General features: G+C 42.7%; 2 protein-coding genes across 8 annotated transcripts; both read left to right on the top strand.

Annotated features, from left to right (window-relative positions):
- Positions 1–4,117: 4,117 nt before the first annotated feature.
- Positions 4,118–7,070, top strand: LOC134468174 (keratin, type I cytoskeletal 13-like). Its single transcript, XM_063222120.1, has 7 exons — positions 4,118–4,670; positions 4,889–4,971; positions 5,164–5,320; positions 5,444–5,605; positions 5,714–5,839; positions 6,352–6,581; positions 6,743–7,070. The coding sequence occupies exons 1-7, from the start codon at positions 4,200–4,202 to the stop codon at positions 6,918–6,920; spliced, it is 1,407 nt and encodes a 468-aa protein (XP_063078190.1). The 5' UTR covers positions 4,118–4,199; the 3' UTR covers positions 6,921–7,070.
- Positions 7,071–18,957: 11,887 nt separating this feature from the next.
- Positions 18,958–21,656, top strand: LOC134468187 (keratin, type I cytoskeletal 13-like). Of its 7 annotated transcripts, none has more exons than XM_063222164.1 (8): positions 18,958–19,458; positions 19,706–19,788; positions 20,317–20,473; positions 20,564–20,725; positions 20,830–20,955; positions 21,082–21,311; positions 21,407–21,436; positions 21,503–21,656. In XM_063222164.1, the coding sequence occupies exons 1-8, from the start codon at positions 18,958–18,960 to the stop codon at positions 21,585–21,587; spliced, it is 1,374 nt and encodes a 457-aa protein (XP_063078234.1). In that variant the 3' UTR covers positions 21,588–21,656. The 7 variants fall into 7 exon arrangements, with proteins under 7 accessions (XP_063078234.1, XP_063078218.1, XP_063078238.1 ...); XM_063222148.1 differs by having other exon boundaries at positions 21,407–21,442; XM_063222168.1 differs by lacking the exon at positions 21,407–21,436 and having other exon boundaries at positions 21,082–21,298; positions 21,475–21,656.
- Positions 21,657–22,267: the final 611 nt, after the last annotated feature.

The raw sequence follows: 22,267 nt of genomic DNA, 5'->3' as shown, positions 1-22,267 counted from the left end.
GGATCTTTTACCCACCGGGTGAGAGACTGGGCCCAACTGGTGATGGTGGGGGAGGAGGAGGTGATCTCAAGCATCGGCACCTGAAGCAGCAAGAAGGGTGAGTGAGATACGTCATAATAAAAAACATGGGGTTGGCCGCTGATTGGACGAGGGCTTGGTGTGCACTAATTGAGTATTTCCTGGCAGAACTACCGCAAGTTACATGTCACAGAGGTATTTAAAGGGGGTCACAGAGAGAAGTGATTGTTTACATAAAACCTTGATGATGTGTTTTTGTATAATATTATCAATTCCTTTAATCTGTTAGTAAAGTATTCCCTGCAATATCAAATGTTTATTTTTCCTGTGAGTTTCCAATTGAAATAGATATATTTTTAAAAAGTTGCACAAATATTCTTAGATCCAAAAGGCTGTCCAAGAACAAACTTTAAGGAATCACTGCGCTAAATGATTTGGCCCATCACTGCAGTGCATTTCAGAAATGTGGTGATTTACATGAGGCACACCTATTTTGTAACAGATTGAAACAGCACAAGGTCAAGGTGAACTTAATTATGCTCACAGTATGAATTCAAGTATAATCAGCGTCACACATCTCCTCAGAGCATACATAGACAGACAATCGACACAGACCCAACCACATTAAAAACCAGACATAAAAGAACTGTGGAATTAATAGGTGGGATGCAAGCTACGTTAAAAGATTTGCGATTAAAAAGATGCACTGCATAAAATTGATTTAAAAAAAGAACAAAAGTGCAAGAGATATGCTTGGTCTGTTATTGTGCAGTGTAATTGGTGTAGGCACCAATAGCTTGTGCTAACTTGCTGTCCTGATTTGGATATAAATGTGGTGACATTACAGCATCCCTGCCTGGCTCTTACCATTGCTGTGAGAGTCCATATTATGCAAATAACAATTTAAGAGACCCAGAGTTAAGTCAGGCTGGGAAAACCACTCTCACCCTACACAACAGGCATTTCAAGCAAGAGAGGGAGCACAAACTTACGGTTTCAACATGCCAAGGCAGCCACCTAGTGGTAGTTTATATAAATTACCTGAACAGAAAATATTTCCACCCTGTGGCTACAGTGTGTCCAGTGTGCTACAGTGTGTTATGCAGCTATGTTTCACATACAGAAAGCTGTGCCCAAGGCTTACAATTACTTGATGGAGATAGCTGTGTACAGAGACAGGATAGGAAGACTTAAGGTACTGAGCCTGAAGCATACTCCGGCTGCCAGTCTGTATCTCCATCACAGATTTGCAATATTTTGAACGAGTGGAGAGATTTGCACATCTTGTGCGCTAACACTTTTTTGTTTCTGTGTGGGTGTGATAAGTTTGGAATGGGTGGACAGATTTTCACCAAATATTCATAATGGGTAGGCTACATGAACTGATCAACTTTTGGAGGCCAACCTTTCTTTCAAGAAGGCTGACTTTCAAAAAGGCAGTGGATATCATTCCAATCCATTTTCAATAAGCATATTCTAGATAAACAGGTTGTCTTCTTCTAATATGACACTACCACCACTACTTCCATAGACCTTATAGTACTTTATTAAGTATCTTACGTATATAGTATACTGTACATATGGTATATACGTCTGAGATTGTATGGCTAGGGCCCCACCTGTTACCGTGTTGGCTCCAGCTCCACCCCTGATCTACTAGACAGGACAAGACATTCCTGTTTCTATGCTGGGAATTATGACACGGTCCTACATCTGATTTAAAAAAATCTACTGTACTTAAATGTATATTGTAATATTTTTGACGACTGATTCTTGATGATGAATGGTAGATTATCTTCATGTGATAGCATTGCATTTCATTCTAATAAAAACCTTGGAACTCACATGTCGCTGTCAAGCTAGAATGCCACTGCAGTGACTGCCTTAAACAGATACAAGGAAGCAGGCCTAATTTCACTTTTTAAAGCAGGGTTTCTCAGAAATGTCTGACTGATACAAGATAGTATGCAATGTGAATACAGAAAAAAAGTGGATTGTTTTTCTGATTGACAGAGCTTTAAAATATTTGCTTAACATTTTGAACACCTCATGCTATGCCAAATAAATGATGTTTACAATGTAAACATCTCTGGAAATATATAAACACATAAAACCATGCAATAACAAAGGTCAATAGTCAGAAATGCCTGCTTTGCACCAACTTGCAAATTCAATATGCCATGTAAAACAAATGTTGCTATTTTTTGTTTTGATCTAAACACAGCTTTAGAATGTGCGGGCGTGTGTATTTGCAGCATTTGTTCTTTGTTAACTGTTATTGTTAAAGGTGCACTGTATAATATTTTTAACACCTTTCTAGAACATGCTGCCCATTCACAAGTGTTACCCTTTTCATTTACCTGATTCTTACCACCTGATATGCTTCGCTAATGCTTTACATCACATCCGCCCATAACTCCGCCCACACATTCAAAATCCCACCCGCGATTCATGATTGGCTGTACACATTTCCAAACTCCAGCGGTCTCACTGCTATTCAGATGGGGTAGTGAGGCATGGGAACGCCCCCGCGTGACGTAGCCGAACGCAGCCAGATGATGTGAATCAGGTTACCCTTTTCATACCAACACCACCAAATTCTAAGTATTCATTATGTCTGGGAAAATTACACTTTTCATAGCCTAGGCCTACATGAAAATGCGGCTCTTCCCCATATCCGCCATTTTGAATTTCCACAAAGAAACAACTAGGAAACATACTAGTCTAAATATTAGTTTATTACTTACTAAATATTCATGAAAAGATCGAATTTGGCAATAGGCAGCAGAATTTCAATTCACCTATACTCTGGCCACTCACCATCCTACACAGTGCACCTTTAAGGAAAGGAATGAATGCCTGCTCACACAACATGTTCCCACACTTCTCCACCAGATGTCTTCAGTATCCACCAAGGAGTCAAACGAGTCCTTTGATTGCATAATCCAGATCACCAGACACATAGCCATAAAGAGTATTTATATTAACACAACTACCATTCAAATAATAATTACAAATAGGCTACATTAGTAAATATGGTACCAGTAATATCTCCATTATTTGCTAATTAGATTATATTTCACTGTAAAATCATAATTGTTAATCATAATACAATTACACAATTAAGCAAACAAGTTGTATCTCCTAAAACATTACCAGGATTGTTTTGCCTTTTGAGCTACTTCAACTTACTAACTGAAGCATCAATTTTTCGAGAAACTTCACATGGAGTACTTCAGTACCAAACCAACGGGTTATGGACCTGCAGACCTTTCACAAAGCTTGAAGGGTGGGGTTAAAATTACTTTGCCATTTTCAAAAGGTCAAATAATCAAGTCTTACACGCCCACACAGGCTGAATCCCCACACTCTCATATGCTTGTATTGTATAGCTAGACATACCACACATTACTGCCGAGGCACATCCTGCATATGTCAAATGGGGAGAAAAAAAAGCATAGGCTATCACAACAGCATGCAGTGAGACAATACAATGCTAAAATAATATATAATAATTTGCTGCAAAACCTTTCAAATGTGACTTAAAAACACAAGTATTTTACTATACCAAGCATCATTTCTTTTCTGTGGAAGAGAATGCCTTCATGTGTAGGCCTATGTTACATGGGCTTAAACTATGCAGAGCAAGTTGTTCATAGTTGTATTATAAACAATAACATGATGATAATAGTGCAGTGCAAACCGACTAAAGGGTTAGGTACTTGGTCAAAAAAAGAGTGATATCGCACAAGTGAAACAAAAACGCACACATAGGCTACAGTACACCTATGGATATTGGATGGCAATTAAATACAGACAGGGTACACTGTGTTCTGCAGTGACTATAATGCTGCTGTAGGACGGAAGTATTGCAAGTTACTCTGGCATTCTCTTCTTTCTTTCATCTCCTGTGACAAGAAAACTCGTTTAGGTTTTAATGATTAACGAAACTGTTGTCTCTGAACGTGTGCGTGTAAGCCCTCTTGTCACTTATGCTGTCTGAACTTTTAAAACGCCTGGGGGAAGATCTGAAACCCTCGAGGCAGGATTAGTGGGATGGTTGTGGAACCAGAGCGATGTGCTCCCTCCACGGCTCTGGACTGTGTATAAAAGGGGTCTGTGTCTGGGTACTCATCACTCCTGTGCAGCTTCAAGAGCATCAGCAGCAGCCTCCATCCACAATGGCAACACTTGTCTCCAGCCGCGTCTCAATGTCCTCCGGATCCGCAATGGCAGGGGGTGCCTCTGGAATCTCCATGTCCTCCGGAGGTGGTGCTCGCATGAGTGTGATGCGGTCCGGCAGTGTCTACGGTGGTGCCGGAGGAGCTGGAGTTCGCATCTCCAGCGCTGGCGCAGGGTTTGGGCTCGGTGGAGGTGGAGGTGCCGGTTTTGGGCTTGCTGCTGGCGGTGGTGCTGGTTTCGGCATGGCTGCTGGTGGCGGCGCTGGATTCGCAGCTGCCGCTGGTGCCGGAAAGTTCACCATGCAGAACCTCAATGACCGTTTGGCCTCCTACCTGGTGAAGGTGCAGACCCTGGAGAGGGCCAACGCCGATCTGGAGATGAAGATCAGAATGTTCCTTGAGGCCAAGGCCGGCCCTACCGCGCATGATTTTGGTGCATTTTTCGTCACCATCAGCGAACTCCAAGCTAAGGTGAGTGCGCTCACATCAAGCACATAGCCTATCATGCACGCACGTATGTCCCGTGAAACTTTAATAGGCCTACAGGCTTTTTTTTTAACTACTGTTATGGTGAGAAATGGTTCACTGGTAGCATTCTTGCATGATTATTAGACTGTGTCGAATCTGCATCCTGATGGACATCAGCTTTCTCTATCGACAAGAATATAATTTGCTGATCTTTCTTTTAGATCATGGCCATCATCAGCATCAGGGGAGGAGTTGTGTTGGGCATTGACAACGCCAAACTGGCAGCCGACGACTTCAGAGTCAAGTGAGTTACATTGCCTTTTCTAAATGTTATTAAACGCTTTAGCTAAGCTGTCAAGTCTCTTACCTTGTAGCCAGATAATGTAGGCCTATGAGTTAATTGCCTTAATAATCAAATGAAAGCCTCTGTATAGACCACACAGGCACACATCCCATATTGATTTATTGATCATTATGCTCTGCCTTTTAAAAACAGGTTTGAGGCCGAGCAGGCAATGCGCCTGTCCGTGGAAGCTGACATAGCTGGTCTCAGAAGGGTTCTGGATGACCTGACCCTCTCCAAGTCCGACCTGACATTGCAGCTGGCATCCCTGCAGGAGGAGATCGCCTTCCTGAAGAAGAGCCACCAGGAGGTTAGCTTTTAGTTCTGAACCACACCATCGTGTGCACACAAAGCGTGGGCTTTAATATTTTAGCTCAACCTCAACCGATTTTGTTTTTAAACGTTGTCACTAAAATTGCATGCTTCTCTCCAGGATCTGCTGGCTCTCCGTGCTCAGGTCGGAGCAACGGTAAACGTGGAGGTTGACGCTGCTCCTCAGGAGGACATCAGCCTTGTCCTCGCCGGAGTCCGTGAGCACTACGAGGCAGTGGCTGCAAAGAACAGACGGGAACTTGAAGTCTGGTTCCAGGCCAAGGTGAGTGCAGGCTGATAAAATGATTTTCAGTGAACTGATAAAGTATGGCCTAGTTGGCCACATTCAATCAACTTCTCACTGAGCTTATTGCATCTCTTTTGTGAGCAGACGGAAGCGCTCAGCAAAGAAGTCCTCACCAGCACAACGGTTCTCCAGACGTCCTCATCAGAACTGACCACGTACAGGAGCACAGCACAGGCACTTCAGATCGAGCTCCAGGGTCTCGTCAGCATGGTGTGTAAAAATGTGTGAAGCTCTGCGAATTGGCGGGCCCTAGTGGAGTACAGAGACATGACAGAACCTGAGAATGCCCACATTTAAAAAAAAAAAGATATATATATATATAGGCCTATTATACAATACAATGCAATGCTACATGGTTTGCTCTCATTCTAGGCTGTGCAAGCTACAAAATTGGGTGATAAATGTTCTCTATCCAATTCATATGAAGCAGATGAGCAAAGCAAAGATTGCAATCCCTTTAAAAAAACAATAAGCATGAACATGCTTAACAGACATAAATCATTCTCTTTTTTAATTAATTTCTTGTTGTCAGCCATGACATTTTATGCATAGGGTATCTACATGTCATTATAATTCAACTCAGTAGAAACAGTTAGTGATCTAATTATTCCAAATTCACTGCACATTCTCATTCTTCATGTCTGTTTATTACTACTTTCAAAACCACTCATTACATCAGCTCGTCAGATTTAACCATCTGAACTACTCTCTTCATCTCGTAGAAATCGTCGCTGGAAGTATCCCTGGCAGAAACACAGACACGCTTTGCTGCCATGCTTGCCGGCTTCCAGGGTCAGGTGACCAGCTTGGAAGAGCAGCTTGGCGCTCTCCGCATCAGCCTTGAACAGCAGGGTCAAGAATACGCACTGCTGCTGGACATCAAGACCAGACTGGAGCTGGAGATTGCAGAGTACACCAGACTGCTCAACGGAGATATGAGCGCTTACATCTCGTAAGTAGTGTCCGCTGAGCCCTCATTTTTGAGAACTTTATATCTTAAAAAAATAAATAAAAATTAAATAAAATTAAATTTCTATCTTCTTGAAGATCCATTTCTATCTTCTTGAACATCCATGATTCCACCTAACATCTACTCTCCTCCTTGTCCTTCAGCTCCTCGTCCCGGCTGTCCACATCCTCGGTTTCCTCGGTATCGGCAGCAGCGTCCGTAGCGGCGGTGTCCGCAGCATCAACGTCCACCACAAGAACCAGAGTGGTGACCGTGACAGAGGAGCTGGTTGATGGCAAGGTCGTGTCCTCCTCCACAGCATCCTCTCTGGTCGGAGTCTGAAAACATCTCTGCACTGAGCTCAACCTTTCAGGCTCAATGCTCAGAGCTTAACCATTGCAGAGTTACCAAAGTGCAAGGCACGTTCAACGTGCAGTTTGCCTCAGTTTCTCTGTGATGTTGGGCATGAAAGGTTGCCAATAAAGAAGCAGCTCTCTGAAACTTACATATTGTGGCTGCATCCTTATTTTATGCACAGTACACTACTGTATATTATACATGTGTAATAATGAGTCTGGGTTTCAGAGAAGTGCCACAGAGGGAATTGTTGATAAAACAGTCAATATTTTTGGGTGGCTGGAATTTATTTGATAGGATAATGAAGTGACAGGAGGTGTGAGAGGAACAAGTGATGGTGTGTGTGTGTGTGTGTGTGTGTGAAAGAGGGAGAGACAGAGACCGTGTGTGTGTAAGAGTGAGTAAAGGTAGAGAAAAAAGTGCCTTGGCTGTCTTCAGCAAATTTCTGTACTGTTTGCCAGATGGTAATAGCTCAAATAATTCATGGTTGGGTTAGGATCGTTCAAGATTTTTTTTGTCCTTCCTACTGTAATGCATCTTGCCCTGAATAAGCTCTGAATAAGCACTTCTGTGGTGTAATGTAAGTCAGAGAGAATGGGGAAAGACACACCTTTGGTGATAAGTGTTAATCTAACCATTTGGAGTTGATAAGGATCAGCACACATATCATCAAACATGTTATTCAGTTGAGCTGGGCCAGCTTACATTTAAACCAAACCAAACAACATGATATCCAGGTGAAATATGAAATTCAGCTTTGAAGGAAGAAAAAAAATGATAGGCCTACATCAATTTATTTATCCTGACTTTGTGGAAGAAAGAAGCTATCAACAAATGCCAGTGTAGATATTCCAAGTTGATTCCCAGACAAATATTCCCGGGTGGGTGTGAATTTATTTTTTCAAATCTTTGGAGTGAGCAACTTGCTCAGTTCTCTCAGCAGGGTCCATTCCAGGCAATTTGGTGCCCCAGGCGAGCAGCCCCTTTCCTTTTTATGCATTTGGAAACTGGCATCTATAAACATATTGTGGTATATCTGATTGAGCACAGCTGAGTATGTCTACAGGTGCATACAACACAACATTTTTATGTTCAGCCCTTTTTGGAGCTCCTGGCCATTCTAGTGGGGGCATGATTTGTGCTATGCTAAATAAGCAAAATACTCAAAACATCATATCCAACGTTATGCAACATCAACAGTCAGCATACACAGCAATGGCTTTTGGGAGGCTATTTGGAGTATGTTTCAGTAAGACACTTTTAAAATCACACACACACACACACACACACACACACACACACACACACACACACACACACACACACACACACACACACACACACACACACACACACACACACACACCTGATAAAGATAACTCTTCATATAAGCTCTCCTCTCCATAAGTGTTTCACAAGTTTCATAAGCTTTGTTTTTCTTTATTATCACATTATTAAATATTCCCGCATGCTCGTGGTCATGATCTCTGTGGGCTTTTTTTCTACAGAAATGTGTCTTCCTGTGCTAGTTGGTCTTATTCTGATGTAGTGAGATTAGGCTATGTGGCACAGCATTCCACCAGTGGAACATTGTAATAGTCACTGAAAAGTGAACTACCATAGTACAACTGATGACATAATGTGGGAACATGTATGTGTATGTAGCACAGGGTTTAAGAAGACAAACTGGGCTACTTCACAATGACTAGACCCAGGGATGACTGGAGCACTCAGCAAGGGTTTTTTTAATCATTTCGATGCACCAAGTGACTGACGTTTCGGTGCACCTGCGCCTTCCTCAATAGTCAGTAGTACAGGGGTTGTTTGGAGGTTGGGGTGCGCACATCCACAAAACAGTGATCCAGGTGCCAGACAAAAGCGGTGAACAGAGTGATAGAGTGGTCAGCACACTAGGTATGAGCTCCAAAAATTATAAACTTTATTTCATTAAGAATATTTTATGGCCGGACTGCTGAGGAAATCATTTCCCACAGAAAACATGACATATGTGGAGCACAATCACCATTCCCCCAAAATGGAAACCTATACTGTACATCCCAGAGGACACTACAAAGTGATGTCTGTGTGTGTTTCATAAGTGGCCTTTGTTTCTAGGTTTGCTTTAAGCTTCCTGTACCGGGGAATGTAGTGGCTGGATGGATATGAGCAGGTTTTTCTAAGCTGCTGTACTATTCCCCGAAGCATCTGATAAGCATCTCACTACCTGCTTAACTGGGCCCCAAAAGACACCTGCTGCTTAGAATCAGTCCACTGCTCTCGCATCAGTCAGAGAGATAGGGACGTGGGAATGGGGTGGTAACATGTACAAAATTGTGAAAATGATGTGCTTTCTTGTGCTGCAGTATACGCCAAAAATTTAAATAGGATGTCTAGGCTAGGCCTACATCATATTTTGCCTATATTGCATGTGAGCAACATTGAACACAAAAAAGCTATAATTTTATCTGTTGAAAACTCATATTAACTCTTAGTTTTACTCTCATCATGGTTTACTCAAGGACATTAAATAAACTGTTGATTAGAACATGCTTAATTGTTACCCATCAATAAGCACGCCTAACTCTGATATCACACATTTACTCAATTTATTTATTTTACAATCCAGTATTTGTAAGTTTTTGACATTAATAGGCCCAAGTTAAATTCAGTTGATAGTGTTGACTGTCTTAAACTGTCTTAGTTTTAGCAGGACAAAGCACACATTGTTCTGTAATAAAGTTAGCAAATCTCTCTTGCTCCAAGTTGCCCAATGCTATGTGCTAAAAGGTTAATGTTGGCAATAAAAGTTTAAAATACACATAGATTTCTTATAAAGACACATACATTTTTTTTTAATCACAACAGCCAAACCAACAGGTTATAGTCCCACTGGTTTCCTGCGTGCTTGAGGGATGGGATTAAAACTGCTTCGACCTTTGTTAAAGGCCAAATATTCAAATAGCACACTCACGCATACCTAACATAACCCTTCTGGTTGCTCATAGTTTATTGCACATAGTATATACGAAAAACTGGGGGTGGGGGGTGGGAGTTGACTGGCTGGTGGCTGAAACATGTAATGACATCAAGTCAAGGAAATGGCAGAATATAAGTGTATATAAAAAATAAATTAAATTACTTGCGAGTATGAAATTAATTTATCTATTAATTAATCCTTGAGTTTATTATTCCACACCTTACAGCTCATTTTAGTTTTTTATAAACAGTGACAATACATACTGATTTTAGGATCATCCTCTGATATGTACACAGTAAGATTACTGGAAATGAAAGCCTTGCAGTGTCGAAACACCTAAAATATTTCAGTTTGATGACACCTCTAAAGGTGGAATGACAGGTTTGTGGTTAGATGCAGAATAGAAAGTGCTTAAATAAGCAAATGCGACATCACCTTCAAGTTTAGAGAGACAACCAATAAAAACATGGAAGGGGCCCTAAAGTCTTCCAGCCGTAGCTTTTGGTCTAGCCGAGTGGAGTGGAGTGGAGTGGAGTGGAGTGGAGTAGAGTAGAGTAGAGTGGAGTAGAGTAGAGTAGAGTAGAGTAGAGTAACTTTATTGATCCTGGGGGGAAATTAAGGTGTCAGGTATCTTAAATAAATACACATAATACCCACACCGACATTTCAAGACACATATAACAAAGGTAATAGTCAGGGAGGGAACAAATAAAAACTACAGAAAAAATAAAAAAGACAATTGTGCAAAACATATTCTGTGAGTTGGGGTAGACAAATGTGCAAAACATACTCTGTGAGTTGAGGTAGACAAGATTTACTGTACATGACCAAAAATGAGTATCTCAGGATGTCGAGTTTGATCAGTGTACTTAGGGAAACAATAATATCTAAAGTCGATTACACAAGTCGTCTCTGGACCGTTTTTATTCAATGTTGATCTTCAAAGTCATATTTCCAATTGTTATCCTGATCCATTTTTATCGCAGTTTGCGTGTGTTATTCTAACATCTGTGAAAATACAGAATGCTTATGTGCACCTGCCATGCACTTCTCTGCTTGCTTCCCAGGCACTTTTTTCCTCTTGAAACAGACAGATAACACTGTGTTTACTGGCTTTAATGGCAACACTGCGGTGATGGATCCATCAGCGTGTATGTACAGTAATGACCAGTACAATTATTTTGTCATTCAAGTGTAAAGAAATCCTGCACACTGTCCACTCGACCAGCAAACTTAAATACGTTTCGGTCATCCAGCCTTCTTCAGTTGTTGGGTGGAATGGACAGTGTGCGGGATTTCTTTACACTTGAATGACAAAATAATTGCACTGGAAAATATCCTATGCACCTGTAGCATGATAAACCAGACTAAATGTGAGATTGGAGGTTTAATTTAGTCTGGCTCCGATGAATGATACATCCGAAGATTGTTGATGAGAACAACCCGTTGTCTTTCAAACCGTGTGTGTGCCTATAGGCCAACACTCTGACCAATCAGTGCAACTGACGATTACGGGTTTTCACAGAGCCCCATCCTTTTGGCTACCAGTGGAGCTAGTTTGTACTAGTACATCAAACTTAAACTCGGTAAAACGGCGAAAACGTCCTTATCAAAAATGAATGAACGTAAAGCCTCTTCCTGCTTACGTTTCAATGCAAGCCTCAAGTCTAATTCTTACAGAACTGATTCGAAAGCTGAGTCAAACGAGAGCTGTTCAATATCTACTGCCATCTTTTGTTGTTGTGCTTTCCCCAGCGTTGCAAGCTTCGTCGTCACTCCCTCAAAACCCTGCCCGCTTTGATTCAAAACAAATCTCAGCGTTGTGATTGGTTTGCCAGATTCAGGGCATTGTGGCAGCATTGGAGCATTATGCAAGGCTAGACCACTCGCAGGCAAAAAATGTGGCCTCCGGCAGGTGGCGCTACTTTCCTAGGTTATTGCCCCTGTCCAACTACAGAGGTGTGCGAACGCGTCTTCTTGAGCATCTTAAGTAAGGCCATAGTAATACTTGAAACTCATCAAATCATGTACAAATGACCTTGGTCATTAATCATGTAGAGTACTACCCCTATACGGGCTGAACTTTTAAAGTGCACCTGGGGTAGAACTAGCTAGGCCACGCCCTCCTAGTGACGCGACACCTTCGACTTTGCAACTAGTCAGATCAAGAGCAATGCAAGTATTTTCTGAGTTCCCGCAGTTATGGGAACTCCTTTTACTTTGTCGGGAAGCAAACAACCATAAGCAAACCAAGGGAGGCGGGTCAACTATGTAGTTTGGGAAATGTTAATTGTTATGCTCTTGGTCAGAACAAGTCTCGAAGAGATTGGAACGTCGATGATAATCAGGCTAGAGTAGAAGACCTCCTGGGGTAGGATCTCCAAGATGTTTGTGAATCCATTCCAGGGTGTTTGTGAGCAGCAGAAAAGGGGCGTGTAACTGTCCTCTTTTCAGTCCTGAGCAGCTCCCCGAGAATCAGAGGCCTCTACCTACCGTACAATGGCAGCCACCTTCTCCAGTTATCTCTTTGACCGGTATGACTGAAGCCAAATTATAGGTTGAGCAGAAAAAAATGATTGAGTTTTTATAACCGAACGTTATGAACTATAGCAAAAAAATGGCACCAACACAGACATTTCTATTTGATTTATTTTTTTCCAAACAAATGCCTAGTGTAGTTTCGGTAGAATAATGTGAACAAAACCCAAATTGCTTGGAGTGAGGTGTTCGGCTATTGCTAAGAAATTCAATTATTTGCTTGGAAATATATATTTTTCTATATACTGTATTTTTTATTACAGTATTATTATTGTCAATGTTGTCAGTCAACTACTCAGAGCCCTCAGAGAGTGTAAATGGCTTTACCAGGCCTTTAACTGATATAGTAAAAAAGGAGTTAAGTTCTTGACCTTGACCTCATCTTAAGCCTCACAACGCCCCCCTTGACCTCATCATAAGCCTGCAACCCCTTACTGTTAAAAAATGAAGTAGACTAATGCCCCTCAATGGTAGTGGAGCACATCACACGCACAGCACCAAAGATCACTTAAAAGTTGCTCAAAAGGGGAGCTGTCCGTGTGTGTGGTGCTGAAATCCGGATACTCCAATTGAAGCACGTTACCCACGTGAAACTCCTTCTACTTGGGGCTTAATGACGGGATAAGCTTAGTGCAAAAAAAGCAAAATATAGTTTCTGGCGACGAGACTATGTATGCATGCACACAACTCCACGGTTAGGCCTATAGGCTTAAATAAAATGTCATATTTTCCACTGTTATTATTACAGAACAATGAGACATCTTCCCCCTCAGCTTAGAACCTAGTGAGACAGATGCTTCTTTCTTGCACACACCCTCAAACACAATTCCTCAACAGTAGGTGCAAAACAGTAGCCAATGGCATCTAAAGAGAAAAAAATCAAGCAGCCTCCTACAGACCGACATGTGTACAGAAAACTTTCACAGTGCCTACTATTAATGTTGCATTCCCGGGCAGTGGGAGATAGGATGTTTCTGACCTCCTACTAGGTGAAATGCATTGGAACGCCTGTTGAAGCGGAATGTTCAAGTCGTGAGTTGGATCCACATCGGAGTACCCTGACTTCGGAAATCATTACATCAGCACAGCAATGGCAGCGCAGAGTGATCATGGTAAGCATTTTTTCCTATATATTTTTGTAATATTATTTGGGAAATATGCACGGTGATATAGTGTATATGCCCTGCGCATTCATTGACATGTCACATGGGTGCTAGATTAAGACTCTGGTAGATGTGCATCCTCACATAGTATAGAGGAGGTGGTGATTTTGAACTTGCCAGTGGCGAGAGTAGGAGGAAATGGTTTTTGACCATGGTTATAGTTGAACTACTGAAGCACAATAAAAGAATGAGGAGCAACGAATCCCACACGTTCTGAGCTTTGTACTACTCTTGTCAAAGTGGATCCAGTGAAATTGCCTGGATACCACAATAATAAGCTTGTTGAAACGTGTGAGACCATCATTTGTGTTGTGTAGAAGTCAGGTGGATAGACAGCTGCCATCGCTGTTGGAAAACTGCTAGAATTGATATTTTGTGTTAAGCATATAATTCTACCTGTATATGTGTTCATGCACAGTGTTGATGCCCTCCGCAGGAATCTACAATGTCCTGTAAATAGGCTGGAAAATAAACTGAATGCATTGAATGAGAAGGTGTGTCCAAACTTTTGGCCTATACTATGCATATATCTGTGTGAGGTGCCGTTTCCACGTAGCTGGATATTTTTATATGTGGATATTTTTTTCTCCAGCTTGTATTGGTATTGCATTGGTTTTGGCCTTCCGTTTCCACGTAGCAGATATAAAATCCAGGTGCAGGGGAAAAAAATAGCAGGAGAAGAAAATATCCTGTTTAGGGGTCTGAAACGCATTTGTTAAAATGGAGGATTTTTTTTATCCACATGTTGCGTTTACACCTAGCAGGAGAAAAAAATACCCTGCTAAAAAAATATCCTGCTACGTGGAAACAGCACCTGAGTGTATATATATATACAGTATGTATACACTCATAGGCCCCTTTATTACACACACCTTGCTAGTGCAGGGTTAGACCACCTTTTGCCTTCAGAGCTGCCTTAGCTGCCTGCAAGAATACTCAGGTAGGCATTGCAACAGTGCTCATGGAAAATGGCAATGGCTAATGGCAAATTCTGACCCTACCGTCTAAGTGTCCCAGCAGAAATTTTATCAGACCAGGGAACTTTTTCTAATCGTCTGTTGTCCAGTTTTGGCGAGTCTGTGCGAATTGTAGCCTCAGGTTCTTGTTCTTGGCTGACAGGAGTGGAGGTTTTTCCCCTGCTTTTGCCCATCTGCCTCAAAGTGTAATGTGCTGTGTGGTAAGAGATACTGTCTTGCATACCTCGGGTGTAACAAGTGGTTGAGTTTCTATTGCCTTTCTATCAGCTCAAATCTGCCAGGCCTTTCCCCTCTGACCTCTGGCATCAATAAGTCATTTTCACCCACGGAACTGCAGCTCACTGGATATGTTTTGCTTTTTGGATCATACGTAGATCTACAGTATAAACCTTTGAGATGGTTACGGGTGAATATCCCAGCAGATCAGTTTTTTCTGAAACCATCAGACCAGCCTGTCTGGAACAAGCAACCATGCCGTGTTCAAAGTCACTTCCACTGTTGTTCACCATTTAGATGGTCAGTTTGAACTGCAGCAGGTCATCTTGACCAAGCCTAAATGTGTTGAGTTGCCGCCATGAGATTGCTTTATTAGAAATTTGTGGCAATGAGTAGTTGGATAGTTGTGCCTAATAAAGTGGCCACTGAATATACAGTATATATATTGCCAATGCTAAAGTCTTAAGACGTATACCTAAGCATACAAGTAGCCCACCTTGGCCTGCAGTTCAGGAATGACCGGTCATATAGGCCCTGTAGTCGTGGGCCTCGACAGTGGTCTTGCTCTATAGCATTGGTTCTCAAACTTTTCCCATCATTCCCCCCTTTCGGAGGGTCTGGATGCTTCCAATCCCCCCCATGCAGTAGCCTACGTGCGCAGACTGATTTTACGATCGCTGCCCTGCGCAGAATCAAAGGAAAGGTGACTGGTGAGATAAAACAAAGAGGGACGTGTGTTCATTTCCTATGCTATTCAAATTCACCAGAATTTATAATATAATATTGGTGAGGGCTTAAAATGTATTGCTTATTGGAGAGATAGGAAATAATTTCCTTGGGGGAAAAAAACCCAAAATCAGATTTCACACGCCCCCCTGAGATGCCTCTGCGCCCCCCTAGGGGGGCTTGCGCCCCACTTTGAGAAACACTGCTCTATAAGAACTGTCTGCTCTTCAGCACCTTCATCAGGTAGGCGGACAGACGGTCATTCAAGTTCTGCAGGGTGAACTTCCCACTGTGCCACTGACAGCAACTCCTCCATTCAAGGCCAGAAGGCCAAAACCTGCTCCACCGCCAGCAGCCAGGCCGAAGCTGCCTCCACCTCCAGCGCCACCACCCAAGGTGAGCATGCGGGACGCACCCGAGATGCGGACCCCAGCACCACCTGCTCCTCCGTACACGCTGCCGGCCCTCAGGATGCTGGCGCGAACACTGCCCCCAGACAGGGAAGCGGCAGAGGAGGACCCTTTGCTCACGGATGAGGCGCTGAAGGCAGCCCCAGAACGTCCCGACATGGACATGGACAGAGTGGCCATGGCAAGTACAGTAGGTACAGTGTGCGGCTGAGAGATGCCCGGTGAAGGCTGCGTAAGGAACCCAACCGGACCACCCTTTTAAGTACAAACCCCAACTCCGATGAAGTTGGGACGTTTGGTAAACAGTGAATAAAATCAAAATGCTATCATTTTCAAAACATTCAATCTATTCATTAGATGGAGAATAGTGAAAAGACAACATATTAAGTGTTAAAACCGAGAAAAAATATTGTTTTGGGGGACATATGTACTCATTTCTCAAAGTAATTTGATAAATCCAACACGTCTCAAAAGAGTTGGGACGGGGATCAGTGAAATTTAGTAAACATCCAAATAAGATAAAACAACAAAGAAGAACATTTCAAAATGAATTGTACTGATGGACAATATACGTGTCCAGGTATAAGATCATCACAGAGAGGCTGAGTCACTCAGAATTAAAGATGCAAAGGGAATAATTACCATAGTTATTACATACATTTTTGAATTCCCTTTGATTTACCACGATTGAGTGTATATAAGACATATTTTTGTTAATAAAATCATTGTATAGGTTCATGACATCATGAAATATATATTGGCTGTAGTCTCACTCTAATTCCTGGAGTGCTAGAGCTATTGAAAATTGACCATATTAAGAATGCTTAATGCATGAAAATGATACAGGGGTGTAACATTTTCCTAAGCACCTGACCTCACTTGAAATAGACCCAGAAGACATGGGAAACTGTCCTTTGCTTACAGAAGTCAGCAGAAGTTGTAGAAGTCCATTCTTTTTGACAATAATAGAGCATTGCACATCCTGTGCTACAGTAAAAATGGACCATCCAACTTGTGTTAGTGCTAGCTTCAAAAGTCAGCCTCCATGATGGCATGCAGGTGCAGTAGTGCATTGGTTAAGATGTTCTCACTCATCTGTTAGAGTTAAATACAGTGCTGAATGGTATAAATGGGTTTTAAACAGCATGAAAAGCCACTCATGCATTATATTTTGAAGGGAGATCTTCGATTACTGCCACATAGTAAGGTCAAATTGCATTCTCTACTATGTTTTAACAGTTTGGCTCCATCATAAGGACCAGCAGGTGATAAAATGGTGGGTTTTTGGTCAAGACCTGTCACACTGTAAGCACTACAGAAAGGAAAACATTGCAAAACATGACAAGGAATACACCCACCATTTAAGCTGGTGAAATCATGTCCAAGATAGGAATTAACACTGTTTTTTATATAAAATCATCTCATCGGTTAATGTATTTAACTGTTAAGTGTTGTCTTTTGTTTTGTTTTTAGTCTTCCTCGACATTTGCTGCCATTTATTGTCCCCGTCCCAACTCTTTTGAGACGTGTTGGATTTATCAAATTAGAAATGAGTACATGTGTCCCCCAAAACAATATTTTTTCTCAGTTTTAACACTTAATATGTTGTCTTTTCACTATTCTCCATCTAATGAATAGATTGAATGTTTTGAAAATGATAGCATTTTGATTTTATTCACTGTTTACCAAACGTCCCAACTTCATCGGAGTTGGGGTTAGTAGTCTGGCCCGCACTGAGACGGAAATTAATTTGCATACAATGGAAATCCTCACAGGAATGTTTCTAGTTTTTTTCCAAGCAACATTCTCAAGAAAAGGGCATCTTTAATAAGAATTAAGGCACCTTTTTAACCACTGTTTGAAGTTAAATGTCATTTTTTAAAGCGGATCAATTTTATCATGTGCCTCAAGGCAGAGATGCAGGTGAGAAGGGTTTGCAGGTACTTTATGTAGTGTGACTGTAATGGAGAAAAGCATGCAAACTAGGAGCCTGATTCAAGTTCACTGATGATGAAGCTGAGGTGACTACAAAGAAGCAAGTAAGACTAAGACTCTCTCCCCCATCCTCCTCCATGGTAACATCCTGCCGCATTGCTCCCTTGGAACGCCATTTGCACCTTGCACAGGTGAGGCATGAATGCAATTATGTTGTGTGCAGTGAGCACTGTGTGCTGTGGAGTGCTGTGTCACAAGACAATGGGACTTTCCCAGGTGGGCTTTCACTTCATTACACTTCAGTTCTGTACTTTTATAAAGTGAAAGTACTGTTACAGATGTAATTACAATGCTAGTGATGTGATATTACATGGTTTCATCTTTGTAATAGCACACCAATACTGTTGTAATTGTTGTATATCAGCTGCAAAATCAAAAGTTGAAATAAGATATTTTCAATGTCGGGGGACGGGGGAGCCCTGGGAGTTGATAGGGCCAAAATTAGCTAAATAAAATAAATACTGTCCAGCATTGTGTCCCAATGAGTCAGGGCAAATTATACCCACATACCCGCTTCCCAGAGGCCTTAGGCATCAGACAGGGTATGCCCAGAAAAAAGCATAAAGTGCACTAGGGTCTCAGAAAGATTAACATCCTACTGCCTTTTACTGGCAGAGTGCCTCCACAACATTTTTTGGCCATGGAGCACATTATGACTTTGTGTCTATAGTTTAAAAACAAGCATAAAAAATAAGGCTATTCTAGTGAGCGTGATATTTGTGTCATTCATCAGCTGCTTAAATACAAAGAAAATTATAGACCTACACAAGCAAGTGGATTGGGTGAGAAGACGATGATGAGGCGCTTAGTTTACAGCCACCGACTCTCTAATGCGGACTTAACTTTTTTAAAGCGCCTGTGGGGAGAGATGGAACACCTGGGGCAGAATTGTTGAGATGCTTCCAAGGCCATGCCGTCTGCCAGTCTGGCTTCTGGATGGACTATAAAGGGGACATGCAAGTACCTTCTCATTACTCCTGAGCAGCTCTTCGAGCTTCAGAGGCCTCTACCTACCCTACGATGGCAGCCACCTTCTCCAGCCGCGTCTCCATGTCCTCCGGATCCTCCATGGCAGGAGGTGCCTCTGCAGTTTCCATGGCCTCCGGAGGTGGTGCTCGCATGAGTGTGATGCGGGCCGGCAGTGTCTACGGTGGTGCCGGAGGAGCTGGAGTTCGCATCTCCAGTGCTGGTGCCGGGCTTGGGCTCGGTCTTGGTGGAGGTGCCGGTTTCGGGCTTGCTGCTGGCGGTGGTGCTGGTTTCGGCATGGCTGCTGGTGGCGGTGGTGGTTTTGCCCTGGCTGCCGGTGGAGGAGCTGCATTCGCAGCTGCCGCTGGTGCCGGCAAGTTCACCATGCAGAACCTCAACGACCGTCTGGCCAGCTACCTGGCCAAGGTCCGTTCTCTGGAGAAGGCCAACGCCGAGCTGGAGCTGAAGATCAGGCAGTTCCTTGAGGCCAGGACTGGTCCTGCTGCACATGACTTTGGTGCATTCTTTGTCACCATCAGCGAACTCCAGGCTAAGGTGGGTAGGCCTATTCAGAGATGCAGAGGCAGTTCAAGTAAAAAAGGATCTGTAATATTGTTGTGGGTGAAGTTTGGATGAAAGAATATAACAATTCTTATTTTAACTCATTCTCAGTCTAATTTTGACTGTAACATTATTTCTTATGACTAAGTTCTACTCACTGAAATCATCATACATGGGATAAGGAGTCAATTGTCGTTATTTGATGATGTTGCTGAGTATAACTTCTTCATGCTTCATTTAGATCATGGCCGTCATCTCTATCAGGGGAGGAACTTTGTTGGGCATTGACAACGCCAAGCTGGCTGCCGATGACTACAAAGTCAAGTGAGTTAAATGCCAATGTGATTTTTTTTAAAGTGGAAGTGGGTGGGTTAATTTTCACGAGGAATTTATTACATGTCAATTGAACTATTACATGAGCTGCATAGCTGTGTTCTTTCTTGGGTATTCCTATGTACCATTTTCCCATATGCTTGTAGGTCATTTTGACGCACTGTTCAGAAATGCATATTCTAACCCACAACACAGTCCAATGCATAGCTTTGGAAGGTTGTCTCTAACAACAGGTATGATAATGTACATTCAGTGCCAAGCCTATATCAGGGCTAAAGGTCTATATTTACACATTCTATTGCACACCAATGACCCTAACGTCATTTTCACATCCCTAACTGGCTTCATCATGCAAATGACATTCAACTGGACTTGTATTTTCACGTTAGTGCATGGGAGAGTAGATAGCCTGATGTATGCAAGTAAGACGCCTAGTTCCATTTCAATTCATGTACACAAAAGCTTGCAGGCTTAAACAAGAAGGCACATTCTTTCTTTTATGTTGTTATTTCTTTGTAGATTTGAAGCAGAGCAGTCCATTCGTTTGTCTGTGGAGGCCGACATTGCTGGACTGAAAAGGGTTCTGGATGACCTGACTCTCACAAAGTCTGACCTGACCATGCAGTTTACATCCATCCAGGAGGAAATTGTCTTCCTGAAGAAGAATCACCAGGAGGTCTGCTTTGAAGTCATACTGTTACTTATATCCATTTTACTGTTTGCCGTTGTCAACAAGAATGTTAATGTTGTCATGATAATTTCGTAGGATCTTCTGGCTGTTCGTGCTCTTGTCGGGTCTAAAGTAGACGTGGAGGTTGACGCTGCTCCTCAGGAGGACCTCAGCCTTGTCCTTGCCGGAGTCCGTGAGCACTACGAAACAGTGGCCGCAAAGAACAAACGTGAACTTGAAGCCTGGTTCCAGGCCAAGGTAAGTGCAGGCTCTTCAAACCATTCATATTAGCGTTTATACACTTTTTACACTTGCTGCATATACATAAACATTTACAATTGTATTGCTCTGCCTGTATGCAGACGGAAGCTCTCAGCAAAGAAGTCCTCAGCAGCACAACCGTACTCCAGACATCCTCATCAGAACTTGCAACCTACAGAAGCACAGCACAGGCCCTTCAGATCGAGCTCCAAGGCGTCATCAGCATGGTGGGTGTACAATGGAATAAGCTATATCTTAATACGCAACTTGGAAGTATAGCTTGATAGTTAACATTTGGCAAAACCTGCCATATAACTTACGGGCTCCACTAACTCACTCATTTCATACCTCAGAAAGCATCATTGGAAGTATCCCTGGTGGAAACAAAGACCCGCTTTGCTGCCATGCTCGCTGGCTTCCAGGGTCAGGTGACCAGCTTGGAAGAGCAGCTTGCCGCTCTCCGCATCAACCTTGAGCACCAGGGTCAGGAATACGCCCTGCTTCTGGACATTAAGACCAGACTGGAGCTGGAGATTGCAGAGTACACCAGACTGCTCAACGGAGATATGAGCGCTTACATCTCGTAAGTAGTGTCCGCTGAGCCGTCATTTTTGAGAACTTGATGAACTTGAAACTCCATGATTCCACCTAACATCTCCTCTCCTCCTTGTCCTTCAGGTCCTCATCCCGGATGTCCACTTCCTCAGCGTCCTTGTCAGCCTCGTTGTCAGCATCAGCAGCCACAGTGGTGGCTGCACCAGTGACCACCACAAGAACCAGAGTGGTGACCGTGACAGAGGAGCTGGTTGATGGCAAGGTAGTGTCCTCCTCCTCCGCTTCTTCTATTGTCGGAATGTAAAAAGTTCTGCAATAAGGCGAAGGCCCCTGGTGGATGATTTCACCATCCCTAGTAACCATTCCTGAGGAACCTAAGCGCTGGACACATCTATCCAAGTTGTTTGTCTCAGCTTCACTGTGATGCAAATAAAAGGAGTCTCAAATAAATGAAGCCCTGTCTACGCTGTGGTTCTTTTCAAGGGAATTCTCTTTATTCTGTATTCATTCAGTGATGTTGATTTACAGTAAGTAAATGCAAAGTAATCAGACTTAAATTGAATATACAGTATGTACACTAAATATAATCCAGCACTAGCCCATACTCACTCTTGCGTCTTGTAACATGCAACCCGAGGTCATCCTGCAGTCTCAGAGCTGCAACACCTCGCATGGGAAGCAGGCGTGCTATCAAGTGGGCTAAAAGAACTGGGCTCTTACCTCAGGCAGTAGCGTTCCTGCATGAGATGATAGGAGGGATGATTACTGCACCAGCTGGCAACGGTTGCCAGACGCTACACCAAATTTTGTGATCAAGTCAACCGGGGAAAGGTTGCTATCCCTTCCACTTCAAATCACCCTCTGAAGTCAAATGTAGTTCACCGTTCTCCACTGTCTGGGTCTGAGTGCTGCTCCAGAATCAAGTCTGCTTAAGGATCCGGCTGAGTTGATCAGCAACTACCTTCACAGATGCCACTGGGTTCA

The sequence above is a fragment of the Engraulis encrasicolus genome, chromosome 2, assembly GCF_034702125.1.
Source record: "Engraulis encrasicolus isolate BLACKSEA-1 chromosome 2, IST_EnEncr_1.0, whole genome shotgun sequence".
Lineage (NCBI taxonomy): Eukaryota > Metazoa > Chordata > Actinopteri > Clupeiformes > Engraulidae > Engraulis > Engraulis encrasicolus.
The sequence above is the reverse complement of the archived record's forward strand: the minus strand, read 5'-3'. Positions and strand labels throughout refer to the sequence as shown.